At 38.0% G+C, this 20,725-nt stretch overlaps 1 protein-coding gene across 2 annotated transcripts in view; it reads right to left on the minus strand.

Annotated features, from left to right (window-relative positions):
- The window catches only part of col14a1a (collagen, type XIV, alpha 1a), a 128,394-nt gene that overhangs the window by 40,783 nt on the left and 66,886 nt on the right, over positions 1 to 20,725 (minus strand). For both annotated transcript variants that reach the window (XM_034873365.1, XM_034873366.1), the window contains exons 26-33: positions 19,643 to 19,782; positions 16,854 to 16,977; positions 10,766 to 10,909; positions 10,290 to 10,454; positions 10,101 to 10,139; positions 9,777 to 9,915; positions 7,517 to 7,659; positions 6,011 to 6,120 (exon numbers count right to left, since the gene is read on the minus strand). In XM_034873365.1, the coding sequence (XP_034729256.1) occupies positions 6,011 to 6,120; positions 7,517 to 7,659; positions 9,777 to 9,915; positions 10,101 to 10,139; positions 10,290 to 10,454; positions 10,766 to 10,909; positions 16,854 to 16,977; positions 19,643 to 19,782 (1,004 nt within the window). The remainder of the gene's footprint in view (positions 1 to 6,010; positions 6,121 to 7,516; positions 7,660 to 9,776; positions 9,916 to 10,100; positions 10,140 to 10,289; positions 10,455 to 10,765; positions 10,910 to 16,853; positions 16,978 to 19,642; positions 19,783 to 20,725) is intronic.

Consider the following 20,725-nt stretch of genomic DNA (forward strand, 5'->3'; position numbering starts at 1 on the left):
GGAACATTAATGCATGTGTGCAGCACATACACCTCTACACACACAAACACACACACACACACACACACACACACAACACACACACACACACACACACACAAACACAAACACATACTAAAACAAGGTGCAGCAAATTTGGATTTGGACTAAGTTCATTTTCAAGTGTCAAGGCCCATTCCTTGACTGACATTTGGATGGCTGCTTTATAATGGCTTTCAGTTCTCATCCTCCATTCTGCACACTTCATTTGGCATAGTGTGTGTGTATGTGTGTTGTACTTGTGTGATATAAAATATGATGAAAAACATCTAAGATGCAGGCATTTTGTGGCATTTTAGGCCTTTTTATTTGTTTATTTGTTACAAAAAATAAATTAAAAAAGTACTTATTACTAATACATGCAAGTCAAATGTACTTCTTTTACACACACACACACACACACACACACACACACACACATACAGTAAATGTGACATTTACAGGTTGTGAACATGGTTGTGAACAAGCAGCCTCTGTATTTTGAACTTGGAAAAGAGTATTCAGCCAGCTATTACCTGCCCTTTTTCTGTACAATAATGATAATTAATATGTAGACACTTGAGATATATTTCACATGAAGCATTGGATCAGATTTCATGTTTGTAATTATTATTATAAATGCATGGGTGTGTCATAAGGACAACATCTGAGGGCAGTATAGAGTCCATATTTAGTGTACAATTAGATTAAAACTTTAAGGTGGCTTCTGACATTTGCACCATTATGTTTTGTTGTTGTTTTTGTTCACCTGAGAGTCATTCAAATTCTTAGTCTTAAAATTAAGAGTTGGGATCAGTTTTATAGGCCTGCATTCACAACACACCAACACAAAATTATGACCACAACACAATGAGAATAGAGATATGGTTTAAAATAATAAGTATGGGATGTAAAGAATGTTTTTCACTCTGTGCTGCTACTGGAAGGTCAAGATCCACCCTCAGCTTATAATGCTGCCAGCACAAGATGAATGAGCCTCTCAGATTTGCACAGTCTTGTATTTTCTAGTGCTACTGCTCTTTTTTAGACATCAACAGTATCTTTCTGTAATACAAAGCACCTCATTAGTTTGCGTTTCTGTGTCAGCAAATGTTTTTCTTTGTTTCTTTATCTGAATTCTTTTTCCTTATCGTTTTTCAGACAAATTACTTTTTATTTGCGAAACCACAGACAGAGCTACATCTCTATATTTTTCATGTTGCACATGTTACTTCTTTATAATCTTGCAGACTGAATAACGACTCTGTTGTACTTTGACAGCAAAAAACAACACTGAGCTATCAACTTAGCATTATCTTTACTGAATATAAATGTCAAACAGGGGGAAATCAGCAGGAAGAGAAAAACTAAAAGTGTTCTTAATGCAACATTTAAGACAGCTTAGAGTTTCTTAACTGGGCTTTTAAATTCTTAATGTCAAAAGGGAAGTAGTGTGTTTGAAGGCATATTTCATGGCTGACTCCAAGAGATGAAAGCGCAATGTTTTTACCAGAGTAGTGTAAGTTTTTCACATTTTTTATAACTGTGTATGTAACCTCAGACATCTGACCTGGACATATTGGTATCTTTGTTCTTTTACCTGTTCACTGTTTCTCTCTAACGTACAATGTGTAACTGTTTCATTCTTCTTTACTTTCTTTATTTCCAAAAATATCTTTCCTAGCTTTTACATGAATTGCTGCTGTGCAGACTGTAGTTAGAGTTTTGTGTGTGTGTATGTGTGTGCACATTTAATTTATCTTACCTCTTGGTAAATGTTTGATACAATGATGGAACTAGGGAATTTGGCGCGAGCGCGCGCACACACACACACACACACACACACACACACACACACAAACACACACACACACACACACACACACACACACAGAAACATTGTTATGGCAGTTTTTAAATATGATGTGTAGGATAATGAGGGTTGAAGTAGATGAGGCTATCAGTATTTGTGCTGACTCAGCTGTTTCTGGCCTGCACTTAAAAAATAAGAATCCATCCGCGTGCTCGCTTGAAAGAGTGTGTGTGAGAGAGAGAGAGAAAGAGACAGAGAGAGAGAGAAAGAGAGAGCGTGTGTGTGTGTGTTAGTGTGTGTGTATGCTTGTTAGTGTTAATTTTGTCACCTATTATTAATTTAGTCTTAGTCATTGTCTTGTGCCAAATGTCCAAATGTGTTTTGGTCCTATTTAGTCATTCAAATGTACACAAATATTTTGTTAGTATAAAGTTTTAGTCAACTAAAAGTCTTGTCATTTTAGTCAAGTTTAAGTCAAATGAGAACTCAGGTATCTTAGTCAAGTTTTAGTCAAAATTTTTTTGTCTCTTTTTAAATAAATTGTTTCTGAGATTATTTCAGATAACCATTTCAGTCAAATATTGTTTCACACATCTCAAATATTGGTTAAATGTCATAATTACCCGACAAAAATACACTTGTTGAATGATTTTTTGTTGAAAGCAACTTTGTTAAACTGGGTTTTATATCGAGCCTCTTCCGTCATGCAAATCATGTCATGTTAGATAAGCGCCAGGGCTCCTGGGCTCTACAGCACGTTGTTTTGTTACCAGCAGTTGCATACTTTTCTCCAGCTGCTCTGGATGCTGTTTAAAAGCAGCTTCACCGGGAAAATAGTACTGGGAACCAAGCAATTGGCCTGTTTGGAACAGGCACGCACTCCAAATGGGCACTGCACTACTTCTATCTAATGATGAAAAAAATAGACAATTGTAGAAAAAAACTAAGAGAAATTTTAGCATAGTTAGACAAAATTAACACTAGTGCTCGGGTATCGTATAGTGTGCTTTTCGTATGTAAAATGTAAACAAACGTGTCATCACGTTCAAATCCCCGTATGGACCCAAAAAGTTGTGAGCGTGGATTGGTGGCTGGAGAGATGCCAGTTCACCTCCTGGGCACTGCCAGGTGCTCTTGAGCAAGGCACCGTACCCCCCCGACCGCTCAGGGCGCTGGTTCAGCTGGCAGCCCACTCACTCTGACATCTCTCCATGTATAGTGCATGTATAGGTCCTGAGCATGTGTGTGTATTTCAGGCCTGTGTGTGAGTACTAACAAAAAGTGTGTACACAGAGTGTAGTGCAGTAATTTCCCCATTGGGGACTAATAAACAAATTATCTTATCTTAATCTTAATCACAGCTGGACACATTTGAAATGTGTTTAATGAATAGAAATAGGTTTAGCTCTATCTCTCTTCCCCAGGTGTTCATGGAAACAATTCTAATGAAGAATATGTTTAAAAAAACAAGAAACATCTGGGATTTATTGTGAATTCCGACCTTATCCTGACCAAAATGTCGGGACTGGGGCGGCTGTGGCTCAGTGGTAGAGCCCTGCGGTCCCATGTTGAAGTGTCCTTGGGCAAGACAGTGAACCCCGTGCTGCCTCTGTTGCTGTACAATCTGAGTGTAAATGTGTGTGAGTGTTTATGAGGTGGCACCTTGTATGGCTGTCATGGCCACAGTGTATGAATGTGTGTGAATAGTGAATGGTTCCTCAACTCAACCCAACTCCACCCAACTCAACCCAACCCAACTCAACTCAACCCAACTCAACTCACTTAACCCAACTCAACACATGTGTTTCTAGTTGCTGCTTTTGTTGCCTCCGTTTCCACTTCTTTTCTTTCCAAGAAGCTGCTAACATTCATGGAAACAGCTTTATAATAATTTAATAATAATAACTTATGACCACATGAACAAGCTTGTGAATTTGACTCTGTGAAATCTTTTAGATTACTGTAAAGCTTGCAAGGCACCAGAAGCACTGGTGCACATTTTCTGAGTGTAAACTTTTACAGTTTTCAGTGCTTTCTGGCATTTTTTATGTGAGGTGTTTAATCATTTTGGGAGTTACAGAAATGGTGTTTATACACTTCTGGAGTATATTATGTCTCTGAGCTATATGTGGGTTATACTAAAAATAACTTTCACATCTCATTTCTATGTCTACATGTCTCTATATGTCTCTTTGTCTCTGTATTTTCTCTTTGTGTCTCAAGCTCACTGTCATATTTATTTCTTCCTCTGCCCTCCCTCCTTTCACCTGTTTCTGTCTTCTGTGTGTCTCTTTTGCTGAGCAGTGACAGATCCTGCTGGGTATTCCTGCTTTCACACAAGGTCTCTTCATATGGTAATCCCTTTATAACCGGCACACAAACATGCACACGCACACGGACGCTGCTCTTATTCAATTGTCATCCTGTCTATGCGGAGAAGAACACTTCCTCTGGCCAGGCAGTCTTCTGCATCTGTTACCTCTCTCAACATTGTCATGTTCTCCAACAGAGAAACAGAAAACAATGGAGAAAACAAAAAGGCACAGAGGATGATGGACAGCCACTGCCTGACATTTTGAGAATTGAGATAAAGAAAGACAGAGAGTTGGTGGGTTGGTTAGTTTTTTGTTTTTTTGTTTTTTTTAAATCAAAGACCCAGAGCTCCAGGAAATAAAGTACACAATAGCAGCAGCTCTACAGCAAAAAAAAAAGAAATTAGCTATAACAACTTGGTCTGGACTCCATTCAATTCATTTTTTAAAGTTATGTTTCCATCCATTTGTCAGGCAAATGTTAAACACTCTTTTAATATCTAACAAAACAATACTTTCCATCAGCCCTGCTGAAGTAAGTACACCTCCGTAACAGTGTGGTTATTTCAAAGAACATGTCCGCTAAGACAAAATAATTGATTAGTATTTGGCAAGTTGTTATTATTATTTTGCTTTGGCTAATGTTGATATTTTACACCAAAGTGTTCTGCAATGTGAATTTTTCATTCACAGGGCCAGTTGAGGCTGAACCAATTTCATTATTTATTCAGTTATTTATTTTTTCACAAAACACTTTCTCGTCTCAAGTGAGCAGAAAATTGTCTTTTACTGAAGGAATGTTATCAAAATTTGCCATTTCCATTTGGTCTGAGCAATTTGACACAATATCATTTATATGAATATATTTGGACAGAATCACAGTGATTGAAGGAACTGTGAAATGTATTTGTCAGAAAATCAGTTGGGAGGACAAACTCCCAACTGATTCCAACAAAATCATGAAAAACGACTACAATTTGTTACCTTCTTCTATTCTGTATACATCAAAGTATTGGAAGAATTACATTCATGTAATTTATTTGGTATTGATTACATGTTAGGTAAAAAGTCTATTGGATTTTTTAATAATCTGATCTGACTATAACTTTATGAAGAAAAAGCAGCGAGGTCTTAAAGGGTGAAATAATCTGCAGTTTCACTCCCACTCCGTGCACTCCACTAGTTTGAAAGGATAACAATAAAAAATGGGTACAGAAAAAGCAGTGTAGAGTAGGAGGGAGAGACAGAAGAGGGGGGAGGGATATCATCACCTGCACACCCACTCATCACAGTGGTGTTGACAGGTCAAGAGAAAAAAGAGCCACTGGAAAACCACCAACAGGCTCCACCACTTTAAAAACCTAAAAAAAACAGTTGATCTTCCTGTTTTTTGTCCTATCTCAACGGTTTTGAGAAAGCCTCAGCTGTTTGTCTAAAAAACTACCACCTTAATATTGTACATAAAGTATATTATTATTATACTGATTGTTTGCCAGTGTGAACCTGATATGTGGTGTGAACACGTACTGGCACACGTAGCTCCTGATCGACAGACTCTGAGTAGGATAACACTGTTTCATTTTACCAGACTTTGACAATCCAGTAGCACAGACTGGACAGTACACTTTTTAGAATTTTAGTAATTATGTCATGTTTTTGTGTTTGAAATGCATCTTTAAATCTGCTTGCATATTTTAAACCAGCAGCTGTAAACCTATACTTACAGTATATTGTTATGATACAGAAACAAGTACATTAACATAAAACTATAAATAGCTAATGCATTATTTTCCTTAAAAATTGCTTTAAATTATTAATCTGTTTTATTATTCAAGTCATTTTTAGCACACAGATATTTAAGACTAACCTTGTGGAAACTGCCATGGAAGATTTTTTTGATTTCAGTTCCTTCAAAGGTGACGGTCTGGAAGTCTCCTTTGTAGTCATAGTTGAAGAACGTCAGGGTCTTTCCAGAGTCTGTGGGGGGGAAACCAGGGAAGGTGGTGGGGGAGGATAGAAAAGGTTAATGTTCACATTAAGTAAACACTTAGTAGCAGACACTATTGTCACTGTATCCTATTATTAATAGACTTCAATAACAGTCTGGTTTGATTCAACAGGGAAGGACGTGGGCTGCAAATTATCAACACACTTTGACAATCTTTGTGCTACTCTGCCGTTTTTCTGCATTTTACCATTGAGCAAGTACCAACTTCAGGCCATTTTGACTGATAAATATAATCAATTTAATTGAATTGTGATATATGCATACAATCCCTGTCATCTTTAATTTGCAAAACCCTGCAATTGAAGGTTTGTATTTGTGTTTCTTATGGAGTTTCTTATGAGTGCTGGACTATACCGTCCTCCTCCCTTTTGTTCTAATATTACATGTGATATTAGTGGTAATGAGAACTGACTTTGCACAAAGTCAATAAAAACGCTGATATTATTGCTTACTAAATGATACTATAATTGCTTCTATAACTGGAAGATAAAATATGAAAAGAAAATGAAAGGAAAATGTTTCAAAGGATCACTGAATTGAAATGTTTGAGGAAGCATAATTATTATTTTGTTGCTGTTTAATCTCTGACAAGGCACAGAAAAGTACATAAAATGTGTAAGTATAGTTTAGTATATTAGTATGGGTATGGGTGTGCTATGCCTTGCTGCTTGGTTGCATCAGGGTCATGAGGGGAAGCAAAGCAAAACAAAATGACTTTTCCCCTGCAGCTTCTTTCAGCTACTCCAGGGGATCCCAAGATCCCGAGGTCATCCATTCCAGCTGGTAACATAATCTCCGCAGCAGGTCAGGAGTCTGCGACGGGTCTCCTCCAAGTCAGTGTCCAAAACACCTCTAAAGGTTGATGCCTGGGGTGAGTTCACCCAGTGTGCAGTGTTTCTGTCACATCGCTTTACACAGTTGGATACAAACACAGCCACTGCACCATGGTCAATCTAAGGACACCATCATCCTATCTGCTTTGGCTTTGAAAATACTGGCTTTATATGAAATTGTGATCTCCAGTTACAAACTCTAAAACCAACAAGCATCACCGCCTCTAAGTTTGAGGTCATGATGCTTTCCCTTTTTCATTGTGTGTCCCAGGCCTTCCACAAACAGATGTGCTCTGGTATCTCTCTATCTTGTTAAAGATTGAAGATACAAAGGTAAGATGAATATGTTGCTCATTTAAAGGTACGTTATGATGGATCAAAAATAGAGTTATTTTTTGCCAGCCTCACTTCTGCAATCTTCTTCATAATGCCCTCTCATGGATTATTTGGAGACACTGGGACTGCAGGAGCTTCAGCACAAGTCTGCTGTTTGAGTTTGATGCAGGGGAGACAAAGGGTGATTCAAACTTACTGTCCAGGATTAGTCCCACCAATGGCTCGTTGTCCTTGTTGAGGATTTCCCACAATGCAAAGGGCTCCTGTGGGGTCTCAGGAAGTAGACGGATCATCATAGAAATGGTGTAGTCAGAGGGTAAACCTTCAGGGTGAAGGTACCTGGTACACACATAAAAAAGAACAATAAATACATACACACGTAGATAGTGAGCTTAGCTATGCCCTAAAGGCATTTATCCACTAGGTGTCTTTTTCAAAGTGCCATTGTCTCTTTTCAGCTCTCTTGTAGAGTGCTTTTGGCTGCCTGAGACTGTCTTCGAGTGCCAGGTTCTTTTTGATCTCAGAGCCGAGCCTTTTTTTGTGTGCAGCTGCCTTCGAGCACTTCAGGTTCAAATGATCTCAGCTCAACATTTTTTTAGGGGGCTCGTCAAAGTCTCTTTTCACAAACTGAACAATCATGGAGCAGAAAACTCCAAAATAAAAAAATACATTGCTGAAAAAATACATTACAAGAGCACATTTGAAGCCATTAACTGCTCTTCTTAAGTATTTGTATGCATGGGTTTTATACTTGAATATTTTTAATGCTAGGTAAACGATGCTTTTGCAAGCATCCTAGAGAATTTCTTTCAGTCATTTGTTTGCAGGTCCTCCTAAAGCTGTGATACCCCTTAATTACTTGAGGTCATTTTCTAAATCTGTGAATAGAAACCAATTTGAAATGCACCAGGTAAACTCCTAATGAAACCTGAAGACATGACATGAACACCTTTAATCGTTTATTGATACTTATCAATATCCATATGTGGAAAGCAGACAATTAATCAAAGCCTGAGTTTATTTTTGGGGTAGTTTCTCTGTTGCTCTGGTCAGGACACACACAGAGAATATGTTCCATTGGAAACTAACAGGGTATTAAACGTGTACAGGCAAAACGTGCAGTAAATGTTAGTAAGTGTACTGCTTTTTGTATATACTGTAAAGCCACCCCGGGGATGCAGTTTTTACAGGTTGCGATTATTTAAAAAAAAAAAAAAACACACCAGAATTGACTAAAAAAAAGGCCTAAAAAAGAAAAGGATCTGAAATTGCCAATTTGTTTTTTGTGTTAATTGGCAATGTGAATTGCAGGGATTAGTGGAAACTGCATGATTAAAAAAATACTGCAAAAAATCTGCTTCTGCTCTGAGTTTTAAGTACCTTTCTTTTTGTTGCAGGAATTCTCTGTATATTCTTTCTTTAATATTATTGTAACAGTGACACTAACAGGCTCCAAATCTATAATTTTCAAGACCACTATTTGTGGTTATTAGCATTGGGGGCAAGTACTGATTGTGAGACATGGAAGATAGAAAGTATGACAGCCCAGGTGCTATGAGTGGGATTTGAACCCTTGAGTCCTAAAAGCTAATCCAAAACAAAGACAAAGGGCAAATCTTTGACATATTTTCTTTTATGTTTGTTCCCTGGTGGTTTTTCTATTAGCCACAAAGTCTGGAAATTTTCATTGGCAGGACTGTTAAATAGTTTTAGGATCCTGTGTGTACTGCTGGCTGATAATTCAAAGTCCTCTGGTGTTTGTGTCCTGCTGACAGTCACCACTCCCCATGTGCAGGGGAGCAAGCAAACATAGATGGATAAACAGCAGAGTGGGATCAAAATAACTCTAAGAAACACAGACAAAACCTTAGGTTAAATAGTAGTCAACTGGATTTAGATGTATGAAGCTGTGTAAAAGAATTGACAACTTAACATGCAGATATTTTTTTTATTTTAATAGTAATTTCTCTTGCAAAAGGGATCTTGATCTCAATGACACTTGAACAAATAAAACTGTCTCCGAACAAACCGTCACCTGCAACTCTGTCTCCTATAACTTATTTTTAATTCCCATGTAAGGCAGGTTTAAATGTAAATCAACACTTGATTGACAGTTTTTTTTGTTGCTTTTGAATTACTGTTAGCCTTGGTTAACAGGTTGCTTTTATGAGTTGTTTTTAGACAACAGATAAAAGAAACATATGTCAATGAGAACAGCTAAATTGTGTGTTAAGCTATAACAGAACGCAAGTGACTACAAAGAATTGGACGCAAGAGATTGGATGTGCAATTATGCACAGTAACTCAGGCAAAATGAACTCATTATCAGCTATGATGCACTATTTTTGTTGCTTGTGAACTGAAACAGAATTTCTAGAAAACAATCTAAACAGTGCTGTTTTACACAGAAGTCTGTGTTTTCAGATTCCTCCCCACCTTAGAGTGGACATACTCACTTGGTGGGCTGTGACACCATGGCGTCACGGTGTAATCTGTAACAGGGGAAGCTGTTGAATGAACCCGGCTCCAGAGAAACTCCAGGTATGGTGCTGTACTCCTTCTCTACTAGGCCAAACATCTCCATCATACGGAAACCTGCAAAAGACAAATCATAATTTCCTTTATTCTCATTAACATCAGCATCCTCCTACTCCTCCTCCATGTGATCACTGAAATTACAATCAGTTCCGGCAACCACATATTAACGTCATTATGTTATTACCATCTTCATGGTTGCACCTATGTGACTGTTGTACAGTATATTACGTAGTTTCCTTTACCTGCCATTGTGTTACCACTCATCAAAACTGAGGGACAAGCTGAAAGACAGAATAGAGTCTGTTAGTTCATCCTTAATATTTTTAGCATCAGTCATTCTCAAGGTCTCTCCTTTCTCAAAAACTATTTTTTCCTCCTGGTCTCTTTTCCCCTCCCTCTCTCTGTTCTAAACACAAAATAGTGTTACTTACTGGCGGTGGCAGCCTCACAGACAAAAGTAATGAGCTGTTCTTCTATTTTCTTCACAGCATCCAAATCGTCCACAAAGAAGACGTGTCTATCACTGGGCTTGCTGGCAATATTCACCAGCTCCCCGTAGTCTGCGTCCGCAAAGCCAATGGCAAAGATGATGTAGCCTGAGAATGGAGTTAAACAAGAGAATTTACTACAAGCTTGTAAGTGTAGAGGATAAAGTGGCGTAATGTAACACATTTATGGGAGTTAAGGGCTTTAAACCAATGGTGGAAGCGTCTCATATCCCATAACTGTGAAATGTGACACAAAGTACATAAAGCATCCGAGAATTGAAAGGGGGAATGGGGATCTGTCTTCCATCTTGCCTGTACTGTACCAACACACACAACTTACCTTATGAATGTCAAAAAAGCACTCAATTGTAGACATCTTTTTCAAAACTTTAACTGTGTTTGGGCTATAAAATACCAACCATCCATCTGCATCTCCTTGGACACTTTGTTGACATCATCTTGTGAACGTCCATCAGTGAGAACAACCAGGACTTTAGGAACGCCCCTTCTAGCTCCGGCCTCTGGGGTGAAAATAGTCTCCTTCACATGTTTGATGGCCCGACCTGAGGAAGGATAAAATAATAACCCTATGATTTAAAACCCATACTAGTATTTTTGCATTTAACTAGTATACTTAACATTTATGCCCTGCTTTTTGAAGCATATCATGGTGTCTAGGTTTGTTTTTTTTCTGTTAATTTAAACTATAAATGATTGAATACTGAATGAATGTGCAGAAACTTAAATTAGACAGTAAATCTCCGGCCACAATGTATCTTTTTTTGTCAATATTTTATGTTACACAAATGAAGGATAATGTAAGTTTAAACAAAGCACTGAAGCTACACTTGTACTGTCTGATTGAATACTTTGCAATCATTCCCAGCTATGTAACTAGTAACGTACCATTATATTCATGAAGGTGTACAGCAGGACATTAAAACCTGACGTGTATCACTGTTGTTTATGTTCATGCTGCTGCCATTTGATGTCACAGTTCCCTTCACCACTCCAACCTCCTCACATGAGATATTTGGATTGTTGATTAAACTAAGATTTAATGCTCATGTATGTTTGTTAAGGGAGGGTTAGCTCTCTCAGCATAATCCTTGTTGCTTCTCTAATTCTTTGAGAGCTCCTTCCAACAGCAGAGCCTTTTCTGTCCAATCTTCCTGTATAAACATTTGTTACAAATGGTCAATTCCTTTATGTAAGTGTCTCTGACTGAACAAAAACTCTGAGAAAAATAAAAGCTGCCAAGTGGTTGTTTTGAGTCTATCTAACTCAAACCATACACTATAAAATATAAATGAAAATAAAAATGAAAAACAACTACTATGGTCCTTATTGTGGTGCTTATACTTTCTCCACAACACTCTTAGCACCGTCATCTGATATGAAGCTTTATTTCTTTTTTGGAGCAATACTTTGAAACAGAGGAATAAAAGCTTGGCAAACCAACTTATTAGAAGCACAGATGTCTCCGTTAACAGGCTAAGACAAATAGTGTTCCCCACCTCGAGCCTAGGTGTGAATGCTTGTGACCTTTGCTACAATTTTAATGTAATGTTGCAGACTAAAAAAGTATTCTTTATTCTTACACCAACATTAATAAAATACTTTAGAGCCCATAATTATAACATGGCAATAAGTGACCTAAATTCTCCTGAACCCAGATTAACATATGCCAGGAAGCAAAAAAATGTCCAAGGTATTTCCATGAGAACTGAACACTTAAATAGGAGACAAAGATAGAAATGTCATAATCCAGTCTGTCAGAAAGTTAAAATTAGATGAACCTTTGACAGCATGCATGTCACCTGCAATAGGATTTAATTAGTCAAACTAAAAATCTGGCTAGACAGCTTTAAAAGGTTTAAAGACCTGCACAAAAAATAAAGCCAATGTGGTTTCAATGCATACGTGTCAGTAAATTCAATGATGCCTTGTGTATTATGTACTACATGTATTATTGTTATGCAGCAACAAATTACAAGGTTAAGTCACTTAAAATAACACATGCACATATATTTATATATATATAAGAAACTGACCTGCAATGTGTCCTTAATGGTCCTTAATTCATCAACTATTTTTCACACATACTGAATATTGGCAACAATGTGTGTGCAAATATATTAATTGTGTGTATGCAAACACCACACATAGGTAGGTCATTTTATTTAATGCCAGTTTTTGCATACTCTCCATCGTGATTTGCATTAATACTTCAAAAAGCTCATCTACTCATCTCCACCTGACCTTTTAATGATTAAATGGACAATCACTGCCATTAATTATATTAACTCTCACTGTCCTTTAAAACTCACTCCTTGTGCGTGTTCAAGAGTGTGTCTGATTTAATAAGAGAAGAGCCGAGTATCAGGGAACTTTGCAATAAAAACAATGCATGATAAAGCAGTAAATAGCTCTTTAGGTTGACCAAACACTTAATGTATATGAGAGAATGTGTATGGCGTTTCTGTCTCCAAATTTCAAACCAAACCAAAATCATCAGACCATTTTAATTTTTTCACTGAGCTGTCAGTGGTGACAAATGACAGAGTGCTTGGCCTGTAAAGTGTTGTGCTGTCAGATATCAGCCACTGATACATCTGTTTCTACACTGTCCTCTGATCACACTGGGGCGAGACTGGAATTACAGCAGCCAGCCAGGCATGAAGTGAGACAGAGCAGAGGCAACAGGGGATGGGACAGAGGAGGGGTGGGGTAGGAGGTGGAAGACAAAAGGGTAGGGCAAGTAAGAGGGCACAGAGAGAGTGGGGGGGAAAGGTTGAAAAGGAAGAAGGAAGAGGTCAGATGAGGAAGGGCAGATACAAAATGAGGGTGAGAAAAAATGGAAACAAAACAAAAACATGGCAGTCGATCTTGGGTTCAAAAGCCCATCATCAATCAGCGATCTTTTTTGTGTTTAAATGAATCCCCATCAGTTCGGATTGGGCCTGCTGTCTGGCAACAGCTAACCAGTTCTCTCGCTGTCACTTAAGAAAGGATAAAATAAGAAATCAGTTTAAATCTTCTCTCCGGTTACAGCATCCAAAGCGCAATGTAATGAAGTAGGAGACTTTTTTCCAGTTATTATGTGGCTGCAGGTAAAATCTGTATGACTGGAAGGTGATTGTTATACTATGTATGGTTATTATGAAAAGAAAGCGCTATACAATTCTCTAATCTTTGAAAGGTTACAGTGAGTAAGAAATCAGTACAAAATAAATTTGAACAATCAAATGTATTATTGAAAATATACAATGGATTTTGAATGGGTCTCAGTGGCTTTTATGCCAGTGAAACTCATTCATGGGCCATTTAGACGTCTATTCCTGAACTCATAAAATACTTATGAACCTTGATAAATTGAGTGATGGTCTCACACAACTGCATTACTACAGCTGAAGAAGTCAGACTGGCTGCTCAAGTAAAAATCACGAAACAAGGCCAATCACAACTTAAATAATCTAATGTAAAAATACGTTATTGCACAATTAAGGATAACAGACACTATTTTACATATTTGATGTCAGTCATCTTACACACACAAACACACCCAAACACAGACACAGAAATATTTACATTTGCCCACAAGAACACATTTATTCACAATTCCTTAATCTGAATATAGTGTAAGCAGAATCAGGGAGTAGCGCAATTATTCATCTACAGCACAAAAATCAATCTCAAAAGACACACATACACACTCACTACTTCATATATATATACTGTATATAGTATTACAGATGTGACTACATTAAATCAATCGTTAACCAAGCCAGTCAGAGGCATACTAATACCTTTATGAATAAATGCATAGTGAAAAGCCACATCATCCCAGAATATTAGCTTCAACACCCTAAATCCTCATCATGCACTTCCCGTGCACTCAAACGACAGGGTACCGACGATGGGGAGAAAAATCAGACTTCAAAGACTTTACGAAGGCAGCATAATATGGTGTTTTTAAAAGTGTATAGAGAAAAGGCTCATGACTTGAAGACTGTCCCTCCTCCTTGAACCTTTGCAGTGCCATCGAGCAAAGTACTCATCCCCAATATACAGTACAAGCTCTGTTGCCGACCAAGTTAGGGAGCAACTCCCAGAAACGCTAAGTTAAAATAAGCAGGTTTGCAGGTAAACATGATTAGTAAACCCGAATCTACTGTCTCTGAATCTAATATTATCCTCACAAAAAAGGGGGAAGGGGAGCCTGTAGAGCTGACAAGACGTTTGTATTCATGGTTTTAAGCACATTTTCAAATGTGTTTTCAGTGTTTGCTCGACCCAAGGGTTATAGGAGAGATGATATAAAGTAAACCAGGCTTTTACAGTAAAAGCATATAAAAGCCACTAAAGCTGTGAGAGATTTAGTTCCAGTGAGGGGCGCTGATGGGGTCTCTGAGGAGAAGTTGAGGTTTAACAATGAAAAAATGGAAATGTTTGGCTTTGGAGTGTGAACTTCACAGTTGTAATGCAAGCCTCAGACCTGAAAGCCAAATTCACTACTGATCCATTTCTAAATGGACCAGAGCAGTAAGATGTTAGCAAGGAGGTTCAGAGTAAACAGCTCTGTACATGTGTTTGTTTAGTTTAGCATCAAGATTCACAAAGGTATAAACTATCAAATAAAATATCAAAACTAAGTATGAATAAAAAATCATTGAAGAGATCAGAAAAAACTGTTCACTCCTGCCTGAAGTATCTTATAAATAAATAGATAAATAGATTGATATTATAAATTGTAGTACATAGCTATAAAGGTATATAAACATGTAAGCTAAAGAAACTATGAAATGAACTCAAGTATAATCAAAAAATATAATATATACATATATCTATAAATAAGCATTAAGCTGTGTGGGTGTCTCTGGTAGAAATAAGGACAGCCTGAACAATGGACATTATGTGTGAGCTACTAAAGAGGAGTAATGCTACGCTGAGGCAGTGCATGTGTGCATGTATGTGTGGGAGAGAGAGACAAAGAGAAAGAGTGAAAGGGGGAGGGAGACATTGTGAGACTGTAGGCATTAGCCTTACTGTGTAAGAGTTGGCGGCCCATCTACAGTAACTCTTTCTAGGCTGTGGTGGCATAAAGGTTAGGGACGTGAACTTGTGAGTGGGGGGTCGTCAGTTCAGTACCCAGACCAACACAATAAAATCTGGGTGGGGACAGTGAAAGAGCAGTGCTTGTCCCTCTCTCATTACCACCTCTGAGGTGCCCTTGAGCAAGGCCTTAAACCTCAAATCCTCTCCAGTGGAGCTGCTCAGTGGCCCGCAGATCAGACTGTGGTATAAATGTGTAACTGTGTGAATGTAATCAGGGCATTCCAGCAAAAGAGAGGCTGCCTCTCAGTGAATCTTTCCTGAATAAATAACAGTTCCAGAAAATAAAACCAATACATTATTTCTTTGTGTAGGGAAGATGACATTTTTATGGTTTGTTTTCTGTTCTTCGGTAGACCACACACACACACACACACACACACACACACACACACACACACACACACACACACACACACACACACACACACACACACTAAAACTAAACACTAAAAATTGGAGACAACATAGGTGGAATGCTGAGGAAAATAGGGAAAACAATGAAAAGGTAAAAGAAGAGATACTTAGAAGATAGTAGGAGGTTGGCAAGAGAGTAGAGGAAATGAAAGAGAGAAAAAAGAGAGGAGTAAGAAGGCAGAGGAAGGAATAGGTGGGGAGAGGATAGTGCAATGATAGCTCTTTCTACTTCACAATTCTGCACCACTTTGTGGTCTATCACATTAAATCCCAATAAAATACATTTACATTTGTGGTTGCAACGTGACAAAATGTGGAAAAGTTCATGGGGTATGACTACTTTTGCCGTTGTATGCTTTCAAATTAAAGTCTTTCCTCTCTGCAGTATGGGATAGTTTCAACAAGTATCCTGAAATTGGTGAAAACAGGCATTTTCATAGAGATGTTTCAAATTTCACAACATGCTTTCTTTAAGTTTTCTTATCAAGATTGTTTCTGTAAATTGAGGTCTAAAGCTAATTTTTGACCACGCAAATAGCAGTTGACAAAACAATCTCAACACAAGGTCCATTAGTAGCTGTTCTGGGGAAATGGAGTTGCCCAGTTGTCATAAAAGTTTGGACAGAGCTCAAGATCAGCTACTAATGGACCTTGTGGTGAGAGAGTTTTGTCAACAGCTGCTTCCAAGGTTAAGAATAAACTTTCAATCTCAAGCCAACAAGTCCTTAGAGTGTGCTGAATTTTTTTATTTTTTTTATTTTAACATCTGCAATTCCACAACAACTGGCCAAACTATATTTGCCAAGGACTGGGTGATATGATTAAAAGCTCCAGAACAGCTAAAAGACCCTGTGGTGAGATTGTTTTGTGAAGAGATACATTTTGAATAAGGTATTAAACTGACATCTGAATTTACCTGTCTTGTTTTATTGCATGAACTATTGTTACAATAATCCAATAACACACAGCTCTGACCTGTCTTGGTATTTCCTCCCTTGTATTTGATCCTCTGAATAGCTTCCAACAGCGCTTCCTTGTTGCCATGGGAACTCAGCTGGAACTCTGTCCGAGCATCGTCACTGAACTGAGCAATGGCCACCTGCAGAGAGGCAGAAATGGACAGACAGAAAAAAGAAGTGAAATAAATTCAAATCATATGTCAAATTAAATGATACCATAAATCTCTATCTTCTGGACCCTGGTGTTTCAAACCTGCCTTAAAGGAATAGTTCATACAAAACTGATCATCTGCTCACACTCTTCTCAGTCACAATACAACTGAAATGTATGTGTGTGTGTGTGTGTGTGTGGGGTTGTGTAAGCGCATGTGCATGTGCGTGTGCGTGTGTGTAAGTGTGTGTGGGTGCGTTCCTGTGTGTGTGTGCAGGTTTAATTGCTCCAAATCAAAAAGGCTAATTACTTCAAGCAGCTCAGGTGGCATGATATGAGTGCTATGAAACCAAATGTCTGTGCCGTGTCTGTGTCTGTTTATACTAACCTCCTTATTATCTACAATTTCTGCATATGTGCTCTACAGCAACATCAGTATCAAACAGATGCTGCCAAAGCAGCCCCACAAAGTGGATCCTGTTCAAATTGAACTGTACATCACACACAAAAAAACAAAATGTACGACTTCTTTTCAATCTGGTCAGCGCTGGTGGTCTTAATATATTCACACTGAGCACATGAAGTAAAAGACTCGAGGGGAAAAGTCTCTGAATCCATATTCTATATATATATATACTGTATGTCCAAATCTGCATTATAATAAATGTAATTGGCTTACTCTTAAAGGAGAGAACAGCTATCATTACCTCCGGACTGCTAATGGTGCTGTTGTTGGCTCAGGGCAGCCAACATTTACAAGCCAACTCTCTCTCTACTGTACAGCCAACTTTCTCACATTACAGCCAGTGTTTTGCTCTTAGAAACCTACTGCCAGAGGGTTATGGGGCACACTGAAGGTAGCAAACTGCGTAACAGCAGACATTACACAAATGAAAGGAAAAGGTTTAGCAAGCACCTCTACAGTGTGACAAATGAACCAGCTGAGCTCTGCTGACATGGTGTAGGGGCCATGCAGGCAAGAAGTACTAAGAAATTAGTTCAGAATGACAATGGAGAACTACTGCCCCAAGTTAGAGCCTGACATTGCTACTGATGAACCTGATACACGAGAAACACTCTGCGGCAGTGGAGATTGTAATAGTCACTGTAGGAATGTGATTTAAAGTATTGCTCATGAATCAAGTTGATAGTTCATTAGTCAATTCTTAAACAATCTGAACATTATTCCAGCTTTAAATGCATCAAGACCTAAATGATTACAACCACCACTCCTGCCAGACAAGTAATGTTTTCTGGCACAAAACACAGTGGCAGAAAATGAGCAGAGTTAATCGAGTACTGCACTGCAACTAAAAAGAAAGTCGTGCCAGAAAGTAAAGATTGACTCTCTAGGGGGTTTAAAGTTCCTCTTCACTTTTCTAAACTTTTCTGTAGATACAAGGCTGTGGTCCTGCTTATTTGTCAGGGGACAGCCAAAGGAAATTAGGGGAAATTCTGCTCCAAAGCATTCTTACAGAATCAATTAATGCTAACAGCAGCAGACTTCCTCAAATAATTAATGTGCCAAGCCCACCTGTGTCAAAAACACAAACTGTAAACTCAGGTTGGTTAAGATTCATTATTTGGCTAAAAAGTCTGTTATGACCATAATTTCTATTTCTGTCAACAAAAAAAATATGGAAGGAATAGCTCACTGGTTAAAGAAAGAAAGCTGCAGATTTTGAGAGAGTCAGCTATGACGTTGAATCACTCTCCACCCTTTTATTAAGGACAGCATCTTGTCTCCATTATTCCATTATCTATTGAATAAAAGTCTGTAGAAAGCGCATTAAAACTTTCTTTCTCTTCTGCAATCTTGAAAGTAAAATGGGTTGCCGTATATGAAAGATGGAGGACAGAGGAGGAGGTAATTGGCTGGAGCTGCGGGGAAGTGAGTTGTCGGACATATGATCATGTTATTATATATAAGACACTGTGCTGTAATTGCAAAACGTTATGTCTAAAAACGTCATATTAAGCAGGGCTTTGTTTCTTTTTTGGGGGGATTATCCTACAAAAACACATTTAAAAATAAATGAACAAACATATATTTTTTACAACATTCTCTCTTCTGTGATTTCATGAGGACAAGTTATTTCTATATTTCATTATTTTTAAGGTTTTCAGTGTGATTGTTTTTGGCTAGATCTCCAGCATCTGCCTTACATTTAATTTTCCATTAGCATGCATTTTCAGAAGAAAAATGCTTTAACAAAGAGAATGAATTACAAAATGACTGAACAAAAATGAAAAGCCTTTGTTCATTTTCACAAGACATAGATCTTTAGACTAGACACAAGAACCACAGTCAGTCATACGTGTGAATAACAGTACTCCAGGTAGACTCACTGCAACAGAGACAAGATTGAATTCTTACATTTTGATCCAGAAATCTTTCCCCATGTATTGATGTATTTGGTAAAATAGAAGTGTAATACAATCACACAAATATTTTGTTTTGTTTATAACATCAAGGAGAACAATAAAGCCACAGGACTTATTTTTCATTGTGTTCTATTGTGTTTCATTGTTGTAGTATTATACCGTAGAGGTGTGTGCGTGCACATAAAACTTGTTAATTACGATTTAATTTTTGAATTCCTTTGAGATTCTCCCTGATGTAAAAATGACTAAGGTGTGGTCACATGACTGACCTGGGTGCCGTCCTGGCCAATCAAATCCAGGGATCCCATGGTGCTGTAGAGGAAACGCGTGATCTTCATGAAGTTGTCATCTCCTATGGACCAGGAACCATCGACCAGGAATGCCAGGTCAGCCTTGGCCTCCTTACACACTAGACGGAAAGGCAAGTGGACAAGAGAGATATGCAGATTTAGTCAGCATATCATTTTGTCTATGCATTTGAAAAAGTAATTTTATAAAGAATGAAGGTCTGCAAAGGACAAAGCACAACTTGAATGTTAACTGGCAGCCTAATATATTCAGACTCTAAGTAAATATGCATAGTATGAAGCACTGCAAATATTCATCCGCTGCAAAAGGGTAAATATGCAAAGGCTGGGTCCTCAGATTAATTTGCACATGGCAGAGTTTATAAGATTAAAAGTATAGTGCACGCACTAAAATTCAGAGTTTCAAATGGATTTTTTGGACCAAAAACTGTGCTTTCCAATTTGTGTTTGTGTATTTTTTTCTCTTTCTGTAAGCTGCTCATTCATATTCCTGGCCCAGCAGTGACTTTTTATCTTTTAGTCTTCTCAGGTTTCCAAAAGACTCCCAGTAGCCTGATATTTACTGCTGTAAAGCTTTCAACCTCAAGTTCTTCGCTAAATTCCAAATCCCGTTAATGACAACAAGTCTTTCAAGCCAGGGTAAAACCTCAGCTGTTTCGACTCAAAAATATGGTCTTATTTTGCTAGAGAAAAATGTCATTATTGTATATTTTTACAGAACTTCACAGGTGGAGCTCTCATGCTTGTCAGAGATGTCAAGTCAAAGGTCAGCTGGAGAATGTTTTGATTACACGGATTTATGTGACTGATTCTGATAGAAACTGATATTACTGAAACCCCTCAACCAACACTCAATGCCCCCATTTTCTCACCAAGTACTTTTCTAATTTCTTTCTGTCCGTTTCTACCACTGTCTTTCTCCTCGTGTTTCTCTCTTTGCAGCTGTGTCTCTGCCTGTCTTTTTCTATCCTGCCCATCACTTTGTTTCATTCTCTTCCTCTTGTTGTCCTTACTCTCTGTCTTTCTCTCTTCCACTTATCGACA

This window comes from Etheostoma cragini, chromosome 6 (assembly GCF_013103735.1).
Source record: "Etheostoma cragini isolate CJK2018 chromosome 6, CSU_Ecrag_1.0, whole genome shotgun sequence".
Taxonomy (NCBI): domain Eukaryota; kingdom Metazoa; phylum Chordata; class Actinopteri; order Perciformes; family Percidae; genus Etheostoma; species Etheostoma cragini.